The sequence below is a fragment of the Protopterus annectens genome, chromosome 12.part0 (genome assembly GCF_019279795.1).
Source record: "Protopterus annectens isolate FY-2018-M chromosome 12.part0, PAN1.0, whole genome shotgun sequence".
NCBI classification, from domain to species: Eukaryota; Metazoa; Chordata; order Ceratodontiformes; family Protopteridae; genus Protopterus; species Protopterus annectens.
The window spans coordinates 823,685,546-823,702,077 of NC_056746.1; the positions used below are offsets into that span (position 1 = coordinate 823,685,546).

A 16,532-nucleotide genomic window follows, 5' to 3' on the forward strand; every position below is an offset into this window, starting at 1 on the left:
AGTTATATGGTTTATGGAGGGAGAAATTTCGCCTCTCGAGACTATCCGAAGAGAAAATCTTCTGCTTGTAGCACCAGGTGCATCTTTATCTGGTCACGCACCTCTTATGGACTCTCGGAGACTGATGGTGACGTCATCATTTGCTGTGGAGGTCCGCTAGCTTCACATTCACAGTGGCGCTTCTCGTCAGCACGTATTAGTCTGCAGGAATGATTTTATACCTTTTTATTCATTTTTAGAGTGTCTGTGACTAAGCGATGGCCATTTTCTGTATTAAATAAGTTATCTTTCCACAGTACCACCAGCGATTCTCCACATGACTCTCTCGCTTTAATGCGAGTATTTGCCTTTGACTACTAAGGCGGAATTTACTCTTAAATCAACAGAACAGGTTAGTCCCATTCATTATAAGTACACAAGAATGGGCAAATAAGAGAATACATGTTTCCTATGATATGTTTTTCATCATATTTTGAAATATAACATATTGTCAAATTATTTATTTATTTACACTGTTTGCTTGTTCTTTTAAGAACTTCACGCAATTTACTATAAGCAATATGAGGGGACTATAATTGTATGTTACGTTTAGCAAGCTAATACACAGATAAATTGTTGTAAAGTTTAGATAGAGTTAACTTTAAATCTTATTAGGTATGATATACATGTTTATATCTAAACTGCTTGTCTTTTTTGGAATTTAACTTACTTGTTTTGTTTTATTTGGATATTATAAAGAGAGTGTGTACGAGTTCTGTATGTTTTACATCCTGTTGCTATACTACTTCCTTATATTCTAAAAGGACATTATAACCTTACAACTAAGAGAGCTATTGATTCAAGCATTTTAAAATTATTCTTTCAAAGCATATACATCTACATTAGTATCCTTTTAATCTTGTGAATATATTGTAGATTAAGGTATTGTCCAGTAGCTTTTATTTGTACTCATCTTTTAACACTAGATGGCGACAAAGTCCATTCAATATACAGTAAACTACTGAAAGCTGCTGCTATATAACAGCTATTTTCACAGTTAACATCCATTTTATATGGGATTGTTTTATAAAATTTAAGTCTCTTGGGGGATAGTCTTTGCTATATTTGGACTATATTTAAATGCTTATACTATAATTTTAGATATTTTTTGTAATAGTTATTCTCTATATGATTATTGAGAAGTTTCGTTGTTGTTCACTGTGCGATTACTTGATAATGCATAATCTTATCGTGTTTTGCATTATTTATAGCTATTTTCTCTATATATAATTAAAACATCATTTTATATATGATACAGTTATTACTAGTTTCTCATAGGATTATTTATATATATGGTAATGTTATTATATTTGTCTCTTAATATCAATATACGTTATTTTACATAGGTTTTGTTTTCATCATATTATTTGTTATGCTGTGTTGTTTTTGTTAATCAATATTGTTTTTTTTTTTTTCTTCTTTCTTGAAATATTTGAGGAAATTCATTTTATTATTATATAGTTTTACTTAATAATAGGAGCTTGTAGTTTAATATATTAAGTAGGGATTGAGTATGTTGGACATCTTGAAATTAGTTAGTCTTGTATATAGGTTTAGTAGTGTAATACTGGTTTTAATTTTTGTTAGGCTTTCATTGAGTATTTTTATGTTAATCTGATGCTATTATTATCTAAAATTTCAACTTCTATTTTATTCGCATCTGATCTTCCTTTATCATTAGGTGATTGGTGGGTAGGCACTAGGGTTAGGATAAAGGATATAAATAAATTTTATATTACTCTTGATATTATTTTTCTTCTACAAGTGATATTTGTTGATTTGATTGTATATTCAAATACTGTCCAGTCTAAATCTGTTTTTTTTTTTTTATTATTTCTCGGATGTACTGGTTTAAGTGCTGTTGGGATTTTACTCTGTGTTTTTTTTTTACAGCATAAATACTAGTTGTTTGCTTTGAATATGCCAGTTGATATAATATTGGATTCTTGGAATGTTAGAGGTATTCAAGACAAAGCAAAAAAGTCATTATTGTTTCATTTGATTTTTAAGTCACAGGCCAATATTTGTTTTATTCAATAGTCCCATATTCCTCGACTCGATTGGAATAAAGAGAGGAATAAAAAATGGATCAAGGGGATTGTAGCCTCAGGGGACTCATCTAATTCCAGAGGAGTAGCCATAATCATTAAACAAAAATTTGTGGGGAACATTATCGATGAGAAATTTGATATTGAGGGTAGATGGTGTTTATTTACCACTTCTATCCATGGTCTTGATAAACCTCTTTTAGTTTTAAACATATATGGCCCATGTAATTTACAGCATTTGTTCATTTTAAAAATCTATAATATTCTCACATCATATAAAGACCACTATATTATAGTAGGTGGTGATTGGAACGCAGTAATAAATCCAGAAATTGATCGTTCTCGTCCCACTGTTTCTTACAACTATCAATCTACTATGGCTCTTAATGATTTGATGATGGATTATAGTTTAATTGGCCCACTACATACTGTTAAAATCTCAAATAGGAATGATATTTATACCTATTACTCTAAGTGTTATCGTTTATGGTCCAGATTGGATTTTTTCCTAATCTCTGATTCTATCTCAAAATATATTTTAGATTTTAATATTGAACCTAGATTTTTTTCGGACCATTCAAGAATCTTATTAAAATTAAACATAAATACTAATATTAAAAATAAAATTAATTTGAATAAATGGTCTTTAAATAATAATTTACTACTAAATGAAGAAATTTGTAAACAATGTTCCGAAATCTTACAGGAAATGGAAGGTAACCTGGGATCATCAGATATCCCTTATGACATACAATGGGCTGCATGTAAAGCGAGATTAAGAGGATTATTTATCAGTAAAGCAGCCTATTTCAAAAAACATTACTTTAAGAAAGAGGAGTTCTTAAAATCTAGAATTCTATCTTTGGAAAATCAACTTAGAATGAACCATGACTATACTATAGAAAAGCAAATTCTTGAATGCCAAAACGATTTAATTTTGCTTCATCAAAATAATCTCTCTTTAGCTGAACAAAAGTTACTTGCTTCATATTCAGAATGGGCCCAGGTTCCCTCTAAACTACTAGCTAGAATTATTAAAATTAATTTTGATAGACCAAAAATCTCATCTTTGTCTTATAAGAATAGATTGTATAACACGGATGAAGAGACTATTCAGCTCTTTACTTCTCTTTATACTGATTTATATTCAAATTCTTCTAATTTTATTAATGATAATTACATAAAAACCTTTTTAAATTCTCTACATTTCCCTAAATTAAATGATAACCAACAAAGTTTACTTTCTGCTCCTATATCTTTACAAGAAATCTCGGATTCAATTGATAATCTTAAATCTGGTAAATCTCCTGGTCCAGACGGTTTCACTCCGGAATTTTTCAAAACTTTTAAATTGGTAATTCTTCCCTTTCTTTTCAAAGTATATAATCATATAAGAGTTAATGATATTTCAGATATTCATTGGAATACATCTAAAACTATCTTAATTCTGAAAAATAATAAAGAAAAATCTGACCCAGTTAATTATAGACCCATTTCTTTAATAAATGTAGATATTAAGATTTTATCATCTATTTTGGCTAATAGATTGAAACGGATTTTACCCTCAATTATTTCTCAAGATCAATCTGGTTTTATGTCCCGCAGACATGCCTGGGATAATACACTGTCCTTAGAGTCTATCATTCGTCTTATTAAAAAAGATACAAACCCAATATATGCTCTGATCATTGATGCATCAAATGCTTTTGACAGAGTCTGTTGGAACTTTCTTTTTCAGACTATGTCTTGTTTCAATATTCCTTTATTCTTCATAAACTTTTTAAAAGTATTGTACAAAGATATGTTTACTAGACTTTACATTAATGGTCACTTTTCTTCTCCTATAAAGATTACTAGAGGAACAAGACAAGGCTGTCCATTGTCTCCCTTTCTTTTTAATATTTATTTAGAACCTTTGTTGTTATATATTATTCAGAATACTTTTCATAATGTCCCTAGAATTCTTAACACCAAAATTTATTTCTCAGCCTTTGCTGATGACCTAGTAATTTACATTCAAACTCCACTATCTGACTATAGAAAAATAACAAACTCTATTGATTACTTCTCTTCTGTTTCAAACTATCTTTTAAATTCCTCTAAAACTTATATATTTCCTTTAAATCATTTAGTACATAAAACATTTCTGTTTTCAGATCATGAATTTCAGTTTACTTATAGTATAAAATATTTAGGTATCAATTTAGAACACAATAATAAATCTTCTTTTCAAAATAACATATATAAAGTTTGGAACTCAATATTATCTGATATAAACAGATGGGAACATCTAAATCTTTCACTTTTATCAAAGGCTGCCATAATTAAAATGAACATTTTGCCTAAATTCCTTTACCATTTCTCGTCGTCTGACCAGATAATTCCGAAATCTTTCTTTGAGTCTGTAAATAAAGTTTTGGCTAAATTTTTATGGTTCCCCAAATCCGTTAGAATTTCATATTCCAGATTATCAATTTCTAAGGATAAAGGTGGTTTGGGTCTTCCTAACCTATATCTCTATTATTTGATTGTTTCATCTAATAAACTTTTCACCATATCTAATTTCAAGAATATTTCTCATATAAATCATTCTTTATGGATAAAAATATGGTATAATTACATCATTTCAAAAAATATAAACCCAGAAGCTGTTCCTTTTATCTCTTTGGACATTATATCTACTAAAAATCTGTCCATCTTTATTAAACAAAAGATTAAAGCTTTTCAAACTTTACTTAAACTGTGCAATCTAGATAAGATTTCTCATTTTATCCAACCAATTCATCTAAACCCAAATATAATGATAGATAACAAACCTTTTAACTTAACAAAATATCCTCTAATAAAAAATTTAAAAGTTGGAGATATTTTGAAACATCTTGACTTATCTTTACCTGATTGGCATAAGATTTTGAAAGTTAATTGGAACTATTCACCAATTCTTCGTCAATTAAGAGTAATAATTAAAAATAAGTTTTTATGTATAGACCCCATAGAACATCAAATGAATAACCTCAACACAGTTATCAGAATACTATCTTCATCAGATAAAATGCTTTCAAATTCCTACAAGTTGATAAAGAGCTTAATGATGGAACACAATTGTCTTTTATCTAATGTATGGTTAAATTATAATTCCCGGTTATCTGAGTGTCAGAAACTTTTGGCTATCAGATATACAAAGGAATTTATCCCTTTCAAAAAACTATTATACACACAATTAATGATTAATAATGATGCCTATTATACCCCGTATAAACTAAATAAATTCAACCCAAACAAATCCTCATCATGCTCATGTTGTTATCACCCCCAAGCAGATCTTCTCCACATTTTGTGGTATTGTCATTTTTCTCATAGATTATGGACCTCTTTGAAAGTCAGACTGCAGAGAATGGGGTACCATAAGTCTACATTGTCCTGGGAATTTGCTATTCTTCATATTCCATTAATTCATCTTTCAAAATCAGATACTCATGTTATCATCTTTATTTGCTCCTTATTAAAACTTTACATACCACAAAATTGGCTTGATCGCACCAAACTAAATTGGGTTACTTTTCAAAAAATGGCTTATTCATATATTGATACTCAAAGGAACATAGTTAGAAGTCCAAAAAAAAAGGCATTAAAAAAGTTAGTATTAGAAAAAGTTTTAAATATTATCAATAGTTAATGCCTTCAATTCCTCTATTGTTTTATGATGGTATTTTTTTTATTTTTTTCTCTTTTCAGGATGCCTAACCTGTATATAGTGTATATATTTTGTAATGTTTTGTTATCATTGTTATATGTAAACTCTCCTGAATGATTGTTTTTTAGATTTGCAATATGTTTATTCAAACTTATTTTTCATGTACAAAACTCCAAATGTCTTGTTTTATATACTTAATAAAAAAATTTATTGAGGAAAAAAAAAAGCTCTTTTTGAATTGATTTGTGTGTGTGATGTTTCATACATTAATACGGAGTTTGTTCCGGGTTCCTATTACATGATTGAAGTTTTGAAACTTCAAACATGACAATATCGAACTTGTCTGTTCGAGTTTCAAAACTTTGAACATGGGGAAAAACATAAATAAATAAATAAAAGATGCAACAGTAAACTAACTGTTGCAAGCAGGGTGGCAAGCCCCACTGCACCTCCCGCTTTTTAAATATACCAACTCCGAGATTGCACTACAGTGCAGTAAAGGGAAATATTCCCTTTCTGCACTATAGAGAGGTTGAGATCAGATAGCTTTGTTGGAAGCTTAGAGTGTGATACTGTATCAAAGGTTTTTGAGAGGTCTAGGAACAGACAAGAAATAAGTCGGTTGTTGTCTATTACCTTCAGCTACAGTAGGAGTAAAAGATATGAGGGCAGTAGCAGTGCTTTGGTTTGGTTGAAAGCTGTGTTGGGTAGTTTTCAGAAGGTTTTCTTGGATTAGAAAGTTGAGAAGCTGAGTGTGTATACATTTTTCAAGGATTTTTGAAAGTGGGGAAAGACAAGTTATGGGTTTGAAATTGAAAGAGTCAGTGGAGTTTCCTACTTTGTGTAGAGGTATAGTATAGAATGATTTCCAGATGTCAATAACTATGGATTCTTGGACTGCTCTACTGATTAGTATAGAAATTGGATAGGCTACAGAGTCTGCAGCAAGCTGTACAAAGAGGGAAGGTAAATTACTGGCAGAGGGAGTGGAGGATTTTAGCTTATGGAAGAGTTATTTTATTTAGGCAGTGGAGACTGGTTTAAGTGAAAAGTAAATAAATCAATAAACATGCAAGATGTACACAAATACCAGACAGAGGTTATATAGTTAATAAGTGGTCAGTGTTCAAAAGGTGTAAGAACCTTCCAACTACAGGTGGCTGCAACAGTCCCAAGTCAGACTGCACATAATGAGGTTTTCTCATTTACTGCAGTCAACTCTGATGAGACAGGACAAAACTGCAACAAGCTTCTTCATACTTGAATAATTAAACAGGCATCATTCACAGCTGCTTGATTTCAGATACAAAACTTCTTCCCCACAAAAAGAAAAAAAAATTAAATCAAGTTTAAATTGAATTGCTTAATAATGTTGTAGGATAATTAACTTTCAGGCACTTCTGAATAAAACTTGTTGCACTCTGCCTGGTAATAACGTTGTGTTAAAATGTTGGAACTTTGGAACCTGTACTGAATTTTTCATATTATCAAAATACAATTTTATGTATGCAATCATACATCCACTAGCCACTGTCCAGTAGATAAAATGTAGATCTCCTCTAAAGCAGGGTAAGTGGACAAATAAATGTCACTGTTTTGGTTTCTAAGAGTAAGATAAACCGTCTATATGCGTGCATCAATTTGGTTGTATTTTGCTTTTTATTTTCTAAGTTTCCAATACTCTTATTAATACAGTGATGCCCATGACAGGTTAAATATTTGAGATACCCAAGAGAACAGGTGGATAAAATGTACAATACCTTAAAATATATAAAAACATATAGCTCTCTTCTGAGATAATGAATTTTCTTAGTGAACCATACCATGCACATAGTGTAAAATAAAATTTATTTTTCATCAACAGCCAGGTCTTCTTGCACTTATTTTTAATATTCTTTATCTGTAACATATAATTGCATATTCATTATACATTTTTATGGGCCTTACTTCATCTTATGTGATTTACTGTCCTCTGACATAACCCAAATACATGGTGGGGTTCATCATCTAGATAAACATCAGAGTTTCTTGTTTATCTTTATAGTAGCCTGGAAGAGCAGAGCTCCCAAATGTCAAGGCATGGACCAGGCATGTTTTTGTGCATGCATTTATCTCACGGATATAAAGCATATACTGCTCAGTGGGTACTCATTCTCAACCCTTTGCAACTCAGTACATTCAGCCTGCACTGCAAATCACATTGTGCACTAGAATGGGCCACCAAATTCCTCCCCATGACAGGTGAGTCAGTGACAGTCACTCATTCTCACCTTTCCCACCTAGCTTTTCTAGTGCTTCAGCTGCTAGTCAGGCCTGGGTCATCTTAGTGACAGTTAGTTTTATCCCTGCCTGTATGAAAGTAGTAACAGCCTCATATATTAAGTGATGCAACATGAATAATTTAGTTCTTCTCCATCTCAACATGTAGCCTCATGTTATGCAGGTGAGAGGTGATTTTGTTCATCTCATTATGCAACAATCATCCGAACTAGACATAATTGTATCTGTTTTATATCACGTGCATACTCTTCTATTGAGATGTTTCAAAATACTACTTGAATCATGCAGTAAATGAACAGTGGAGGGCCAGCAGGGGTATAGCCCACATTTTTGAAACTGCACACCAACTTATTTTCAGCTGACAAAAGATTGTACAAAATACTAAGGCCAAAGTAAGCACTCTTCTCTTTTGTGCCCATAATAACAATAAAAAAATGGAGTGTAGGTGGCTGATTCCCCCAGGACATCCTTAGGTTCTACAACCAGCCCTATCAATAAGCAGAGCAAGTCTGAGTGTTTAAGAAATTGCTGGTCGACTCAGCATAGATGTGGGCCACTGGGTACCAGGGGCATGAAGATGATTTAATAGAACAAAAGGGAAATAAAAATATAGAACCTCTACTCTAAGGAGTTGACTAGAAATGCGAAAAGATTGGCATTCAAGCTCAATAATAGAACAGACTACAGTTTGCTAACTCCAGTTGTTTGCAAAATACATACTCTCTCTGAAAATGATAACATTACAGTGTGACTGCTATGTGTTTTCCTTGATGTGATGGGAAATTTCATATACACCCTAGGCTGAGCCTGAAACTAGACCAGTAGGATCAGTGCTCTACCCTGGTTATCAAATACAAAAAAAAAAAAAACTTCCAATATGTAGCGTCACCAGTACAGCACATTACTATTTCACAGTAGGTGTCGGCACTGAGCCACCCACAGCAATTATGAATTGTTCTAAGACTACTGTGCAGAGATGTGAGGAATATCAGCATATCCTCTATCTTACATCATTGCAAACTGGCAGGTGTGAGGAATATCAGCATGTCCTCTATTGTACATCCTTCCGGACTGGTATCAGCTGGTGCAAACTGCAGATAGCTTTGTGCTGGCCAGATTAATATAATCTATGAAACAAAATCAACTACATTGTGACTTACACAATGCACAAGTGGGTTTAAGCCGCACACAAACCAGTGTTGAAATCTATCTGTCCTTTAACTGGAGTTTCTACACATGATTTCTACATATACACAACATTCCATTTACTAAAGCAGCAGGAACTCACACTCCTCCACTTGCAATCATCAACAAAAACATAAATGTAGAATTTATACTCAACCTACAAGAAGACGTTATTTTTCTTTTTTACAGCCTGCTTGTCAGCTCTTACTCAAAGTGTTGTACTTTACAATACAAAAGCATGAATTTTGTAAGCAATGTGCACAGAAACCTCTGTTAATCTATCCCTATTTGCACTGTCCCTCTTGCATTCGAACATGCAGCTATTACTCCTTTTCCAAAAGTATGCTTTCCAACTAAACTAAAAGACAAAAAAAACTGTTTCAAATATATGCCCCATTACAAGCCTTTGAAAACTGAATATACATCAGTATTAATGATGGTTTCATCACTGCCAGGGTTTTCATTGACATGACTTGACATGCACCTTTGCTACAGTTAACTTTAATCTTCTGCTACACAAAGTGCAAAGGCTCAACTTTGAAGATAATAAGGTACTTGGTTCAAAAACGACTTGCAAGGGAAGACCTTTCAGTACTACTCTAATAACTTCAGAAAACGGAACACAACACTGACGTGCCTTGAGGCTCTGTCCTAGTGCTTTTCTTTTCTCCAAATTTAATATTGGCAACACACTAGTACTACCCAACCAGAACCTAATTATGTATGCAGATGATATTCTGCTAATGAAGGCTAACAAAACCCACTAACCACGGCAAGCTAATTTACAAAGAAAATTCACAACTTTTGCCAGTACTTAAACACAAATAAACTTCTACTTAGCACTAAGACAACTAGCATAATTTTTCTCTACAGTCCAGACACTGTCATCTCTACCAACTTGAATCATTAAGGATATTACAAGTAGTTCCATCCCTAATGTAAGCAAACACCTTGGCATTAAATTAGGCACCCTCATAAATTATAATACAGACAAGGAACACACAGCCAATAAAATACCAACACAGATAAATGTATGTTGTTGCTTCTCTCACTTTCTTACTCAAAATGCATATATGGCTATAGCCAAAAAGCATTCTGACTAAAAAGACAGAATATGACCTACCACTTCACTCTTCATTAATCTAATAATAATAAAGTAGCAGAAAATAAGATGTTTAGATTTATCCTCCTAGCACACAGAAATAAGATTGGGAGGTTGCTTAATGTTTAAGGTGTTTACCTCAAAGACAGGAAGTATGGGGTTTGATTCTCAATAAAGTGTATTGGCTAGGATTAAAATGGTTCATAAAGGCAAATAGTACTTACCACTGAACTTATAATCACCACTGTATTAGAAAAAACACAAGACTTCTTATTACAAATTAAGTCTTCTTTCGGATTAATACATTAAACTGCTTGCTCATCACTCTATATACATACTTCCAGTTAATGTATATTATTTTTTCCTTTTTAATTGATGTTAAGTACCTGATCTTTAAATCTATGTTTTTAATGCTCTTTAGTCTTATAAGGATACTCTACAAGTTGTTTACAAATGTGTTCTAGGATTACTAATAAATTGTTCTTATGTTATGTTTATGTTTTTTCATCTATGTTGGAGCTTTTCTCCCCGGGCCTCCACTGAAAATGGACATATATCCAGTTGGACTAGCCCAGTCAACAAATGTAAAATAAAATAAATAAAATAAATGCACTAATATTTAAAATTCTCACACTTGGCTACTGCCCTGCACTTGTAAGAATGCTGAAAATGATGGCACCAAACCTCCCTTGGAAGAAGATCAGACCAAGACTTAAACTAGACATTAAAGAAAAAGTTTCCTGTAAAGTAAGACCAGGTATGTAGAACCATCTACCAGCAGAAATAAAAAATAGATGCTTTCCAGTCATTTAAGAAAACTCCTGTAATTCTTCTCTGCTGTACTTTGCAGACAGAGACACCAACTGATTAGCAAACCATTTTACTTACCTGCTTATCAAACTGAAATAAATAATTAAATTAAAAATAAATAAAAATAATTTGTTCAACACTTTATTTACTTGTATTTAAGTATGTATCCCTCTTTGCATTTTCATTTGAGAGATTGAAAAATTTATACATTCAGTGTATATCACAGTGACATGACACCACTGATGGTATCACCGCATAAAGATACTCAAAATTTTACATATTGTCAGATATATTTCCTGATTGCTTCTAATTGTGTAAATGTCACAACGTGCACTATATCATTTTAATAAAATTGAGTCATTATCACACAGTGATTGTAAGGTAAAATCCATTCTGGAAACTCCTTTACTATTCTGCATTACAAATGTGTTAACCAAAAGGTAAAGTACAACTATACTGTACAAGTGTTGTGGTGATGTAAACCCAGATCATGGCTAAAATTGGTCCATATTTGTCATCCCATTTAAACAGTCATAAAACAATAAATAAATAATTGTAATCATTTCAGTGGATGACAGGGGAGCATAAGGGAGTGTCTTATAAATGCAAAAAGGTATGAAAATGTGACAGCTTGCAAGAAGCAATACTTTTAGTTAGTTGAGCCAGAGACCTAGAACAGTCACCTTGGGTCATGCAAAAATAAAAACATGATGGGCATTAAACACATGTATAACAGCTAATATGATATAGAGGTACATAAGCAATAAAAAAAGCATTTCAAGAATCTGACTAGTATGAGTGGTACAGGTCAGGTGGACCAGGCATACTAAAGTGACATTGTTTTATTTGTGATTCTGTTTTTCCTTTTCTCAAAATATAAGTAAACTGGTCTAATTATGTATATCACATTATATTATGCAGTAAGCAGAAATGACTTTACCTGGTGGTCCTTGAATCAGAGTGAAGGGGTTTGCAATGGCTGCTCTAACTGCTGCATTTTGACTAGGATTTAGTGGATGAAATCCCAGATCTGTTTGCCGGATATTGAAGTTCTTCTGTTTCAGAATACTGGATGTCTCCACTGCAGTATTAGGGGAAGATAAATTGATAGCAAGATAAGAAGTTTTATAAAGGTTATGATTACCAACTAACAATTTTAAATATTTTCTTTCCCCTGTGCCTACTGAATGTCTTGCCACTGCCACAACTATGACAATTTATTCCTCATCACAAGATAAGTAGTGTATCCAGTATGGCAGTCATCCAGGAATTATATTTTTTTCCAGCCCTAACACCTCCACCTGCAGCTGATTTACACACTTACAAATCAAAGGCCTGCTAAGCCTTTCTCTAGGAGTGTGCATATTCCTGTCCATGCCTCATGCAGGCTACCATGTAGATGAAAGAGTAAAATGTTCGTCCCTGGCTATACACTGCATGCTATAAACCTCTCTCGAGTAGGTGAGAGCACTGCAGTGGATCAGACCATGACCCTCATTCAGGATAGGTGAGCTCAAACTATCTTATGTCAACTCCTCTAGAACTTGGGTTCATAGGTTGGTCCCTACTTAATCCAGGGTCATCTGGGTTATAGTCAAAGATTCTTTCTTCTACACTATGTATCTGACTATCAGTTAAACAATTTGATTTAATATTGTAGGTGGTGATCTGATGTTTCCTAACACTTAAAGGATATCTTTAAATAAATCATGGCATAAATGTAAGTAATGCTTATTCACTAAATTCACAGTTACTAAATCAAACATCTGATTTTGTATTACTACTGTTACAGGTTATAATCTCATGTTTCTTATCAGCATATTTACCTTGCACAGAAAAAAAAAGTTGTTCCATTCATCTTTATATTGTGGTGTACTTTTGGATTACATTCCTAAATACATTTCCATAATGTGCATGGATATATGTTTTTTTTTGCGTGCTTGTATCTACACATGCATGCATACAAGCATGCATGCATGTGTGTGTCTTTATGTTTGTAATTGTGTGTGTGTGTGTGTGTGTGTGTGTGTGTGTGTGTGTGTGTGTGTGTGTGTGTGTGTGTGTGTGTGTGTTTATATATACACATGTACATGTATACATGCATGCATTTGTGAGTCTGTGTATTCGTAATTGTGTGTGTGTGTGTGTGTGTGTGTGTGTGTGTGTGTGTGTGTGTGTGTGTGTGTGTGTGTGTGTGTGTGTGTGTGTATGTGTTTGTGTATGTTTGTGCGTGAGTGTATGTGTTCATGTAATGTATGTATCCGTGGAAGTACTAGTCTATTTAATACTGCATATAAAACACACTTAACCAAGTTACTCTAGATATTCATGTTTTGCAGCTGTCACAAGATACTTAATAAAAGTTTTTAAAGTCAGCTCTATGGCATAGAGGGATAATAGCTTAACAACAACTCAGGGAACCCAGGTTCTATTAGTATCCCTAATGCTTCAGACTCTAGCTGAGGGAGAATGACTGCGATGCTAACACCATGCAGAATGAGAAGGACATTGCGCAGTTCAAAGGTTGGGGATGTGCACTTGTCTTTGCCAAGCTGCTTTCATGTAATAACATTATGAGGGGGTGTACATGTGAAAGTGTGCACATGTACGTGCAGGATAGAGAAGGAATACTATGCCCCCATGTAAGATGGCACACACATTAGTTACCAGGGAATGAACCAAGGCCATATGCCAAGAAGCCACAATAGTTGCTTGAATTATGACCACCTGTCATTCAATGACAAGTCCATTGCCTTGGCACCCAGTAAACATTTCAATCAAATGTGCAATGCCTCCACCGTGCTTTGTGTTCGGGGGAGGAATAGAGAGATTAAATTATGCATATTCCAAAATGAAATACAGGGTAAGGAGGGAATCTACAAAAGGCAGTAGTCCGAGTAGCAAACTTCCTTTTCCTTCCCAACACATACCAATCGCCAAAGTAAGTCACAAGTTCCCTACCCTCTGCAGGAAATGTCTGCTTTACTGTGTGGAAAGCGGGTAACACTTCACCTTCTGGCAAAAAAGCTAATACTATTAGCGATTTCACAGCTAACTGAAAGGTTATATCAGTATTATATAATGAGGCCAACCCCAGCTGTTGCACCTTCCTCCATTCATTTCTACTGAAATGGAATAAGCAGCCTTTGGACTTCACACCATTTATCTTCAAATGTATACTTTTGATTGCGGCTATTTCAAAGTCACATAAGACGTACTTTAATGTGGTCTTAAATCCTCGCTCTGACAGCAGACGGAAGACACAATCCCACATGACATTATACAATACAGTAAGGGGACAAATTTACTACTCCCCCAAGCCGTGAGTGTTATACAGTTGCTTACATTTCAGCTCCTTATAAAAGACTGTGGGGTCAAATAGCCAAATGGTAGCATGGCTTAGCTCGAATAAGTTGCTTGCAGTGATGAAAACTATTACGGTATTGTCACTGCTGACATCTACTACTCTTTTCCCCAGAAAAGTACCTGTCTTAATAGAGTAGTTTTGTACGTTTAAAGTGTGGAGGTTTAAGAGTGGGTTGCTTGACAAAGTTGTTTGTTTTCTTTGTACTCTTCCCACTTGTTGCAGTAAAGTCTAGTGGGAAGATCAGGAACTATATCCATTGACGTGAAAGCTAATGTGTCTTCCACTAACAAACAGGGTGAATCTCTAGAGACGTCAGTCCTGTGCTTAAGCTCACTACACAAATTGTATTTCTCCTGCTCTGACAGGTCACCAGCATGGTTATGGCATACAGATTTTACCAGCTGCTCACCGGTAGGTACAGCTAATGTTATCAGCCTACCTTTACTCTTCAAAGCAGACCAACTTGCAGCACCAGTACTTCTTTACATTTGCAGTTCGTTCCAAGTGAAACATATACCCTTCTATTATGAGCACTTTGCTCTGCTTTTGTTACACAGTTGTTTCATACATATTACTGACACCTCCTGGTGGGGGATATGTCGCAGTAGCTATTTTTCTGTTTGTACACTATACACCCTCTTAAAGTAATAGGGGGTATTTATAGCCTACGGATGAGATTATAACATTCAGGATTGTGTGGTTATGGGATTCTGTGCTTTAGTGATTGTGGTCTCAAAATACTGAAATTCGAGATTTCAGTATTTTGAGATTACAAAGTGGACCCGGATATATAGATATATATAAACAGATAGCTGCACACATATATAAATCTAGCTATATAAATCATGCATCAGCATACAAACAGAAAACGTTGAGTGCATGACTACCAAGTAATTTGCATAGGTAGTGGTTGTGTTTAGTAAATTCATGTGCCCCAACTTCTGCTTACCTCATAATTATTATTTTAAATCACTTTTGCTCATGTCTGTTAATAAAGTGTAGGGCTTCCACAGATTTCTTTATGCTAACTTGTACCACTGTGGCAGTTCATATTATTGATCAGGCACAGTAGCAAATTGAAGTCATAGCCAGGATTGGTTACCTGCATTTAGTGTTTTGCTAGGCTCCAGCTCTGCTCATGTTCTTGAAGAGAATAAAGTGGGTACTGGAATATGACTTAATGTCTCATTCATTTATTCTCCAATAACCACAATATCTGATAGGTTAATTTGCTTCTATGTGAATAGTAGGTTAACTGCCCTTGTGAACCATTTTAAGCTAGCCAGTTATCCCATTAGATAAAATTAAACATGCCTAATTCCAAAGACTACATTGTATACTATCTGAAGAATGGTTATTGGTCTTGGCTGGGGCAATGATTATTTCTAGGGAATACTAATGATTGTTTATAGGGGGCATATTTTGAGAAGAGCATTTAACTGCTGCCTTTGTCTATAAGTAGTTCACAGGGGGCAGCCCTGGGGTAAATTTCCTCATTCTCATCTATAGATCTAGGTTATACTTTAACAGAGACAGGGATGAACTTTATTTTACATGGAGGGGGAGTCTGTTGCAGAGTAGTGGTAACTTCTGAGAGATGTATTTACTTCTCCAAACTGTAAGTTACAGAAGAAGCTTACAAATGACTATTTTGATGCCAATTGACTTGCAGATATGCAGTAGGTCCATCATTACAGGGTTAGTGGATACCTTAAAAGCTAGACCTAGGTCCTCTCTCAGCAATCTGTGGGATACTGAATACAGTGACAATATTCTGAAGTGGCCCATGTAAGACTTACATTTTAGGTCTTGTATTCTCTTTGTGAGGAACCCCTGTGGGCATTCAAGTTGTTGCATATGCCTGGCCAGATACATTTGCAAAGGAAGACTACAGTTAGTGATAGGCCTGATGACTAAAGAGGGACAATGACAACCCTGGACCTTTGTTTACAAGCTGCAGAATACAAAAGGACTTTCTTACCAATGTGGACACATGATGGTTGAATG

General features: G+C 34.1%; 1 protein-coding gene across 1 annotated transcript in view; it reads right to left on the minus strand.

Annotated features, from left to right (window-relative positions):
- The window catches only part of HELZ2 (helicase with zinc finger 2), a 1,911,095-nt gene that overhangs the window by 798,971 nt on the left and 1,095,592 nt on the right, over nt 1–16,532 (minus strand). Inside the window, exon 10 of the mRNA XM_044089861.1 lies at nt 12,099–12,239. Coding sequence (XP_043945796.1) covers nt 12,099–12,239 — 141 coding nt within the window. The remainder of the gene's footprint in view (nt 1–12,098; nt 12,240–16,532) is intronic.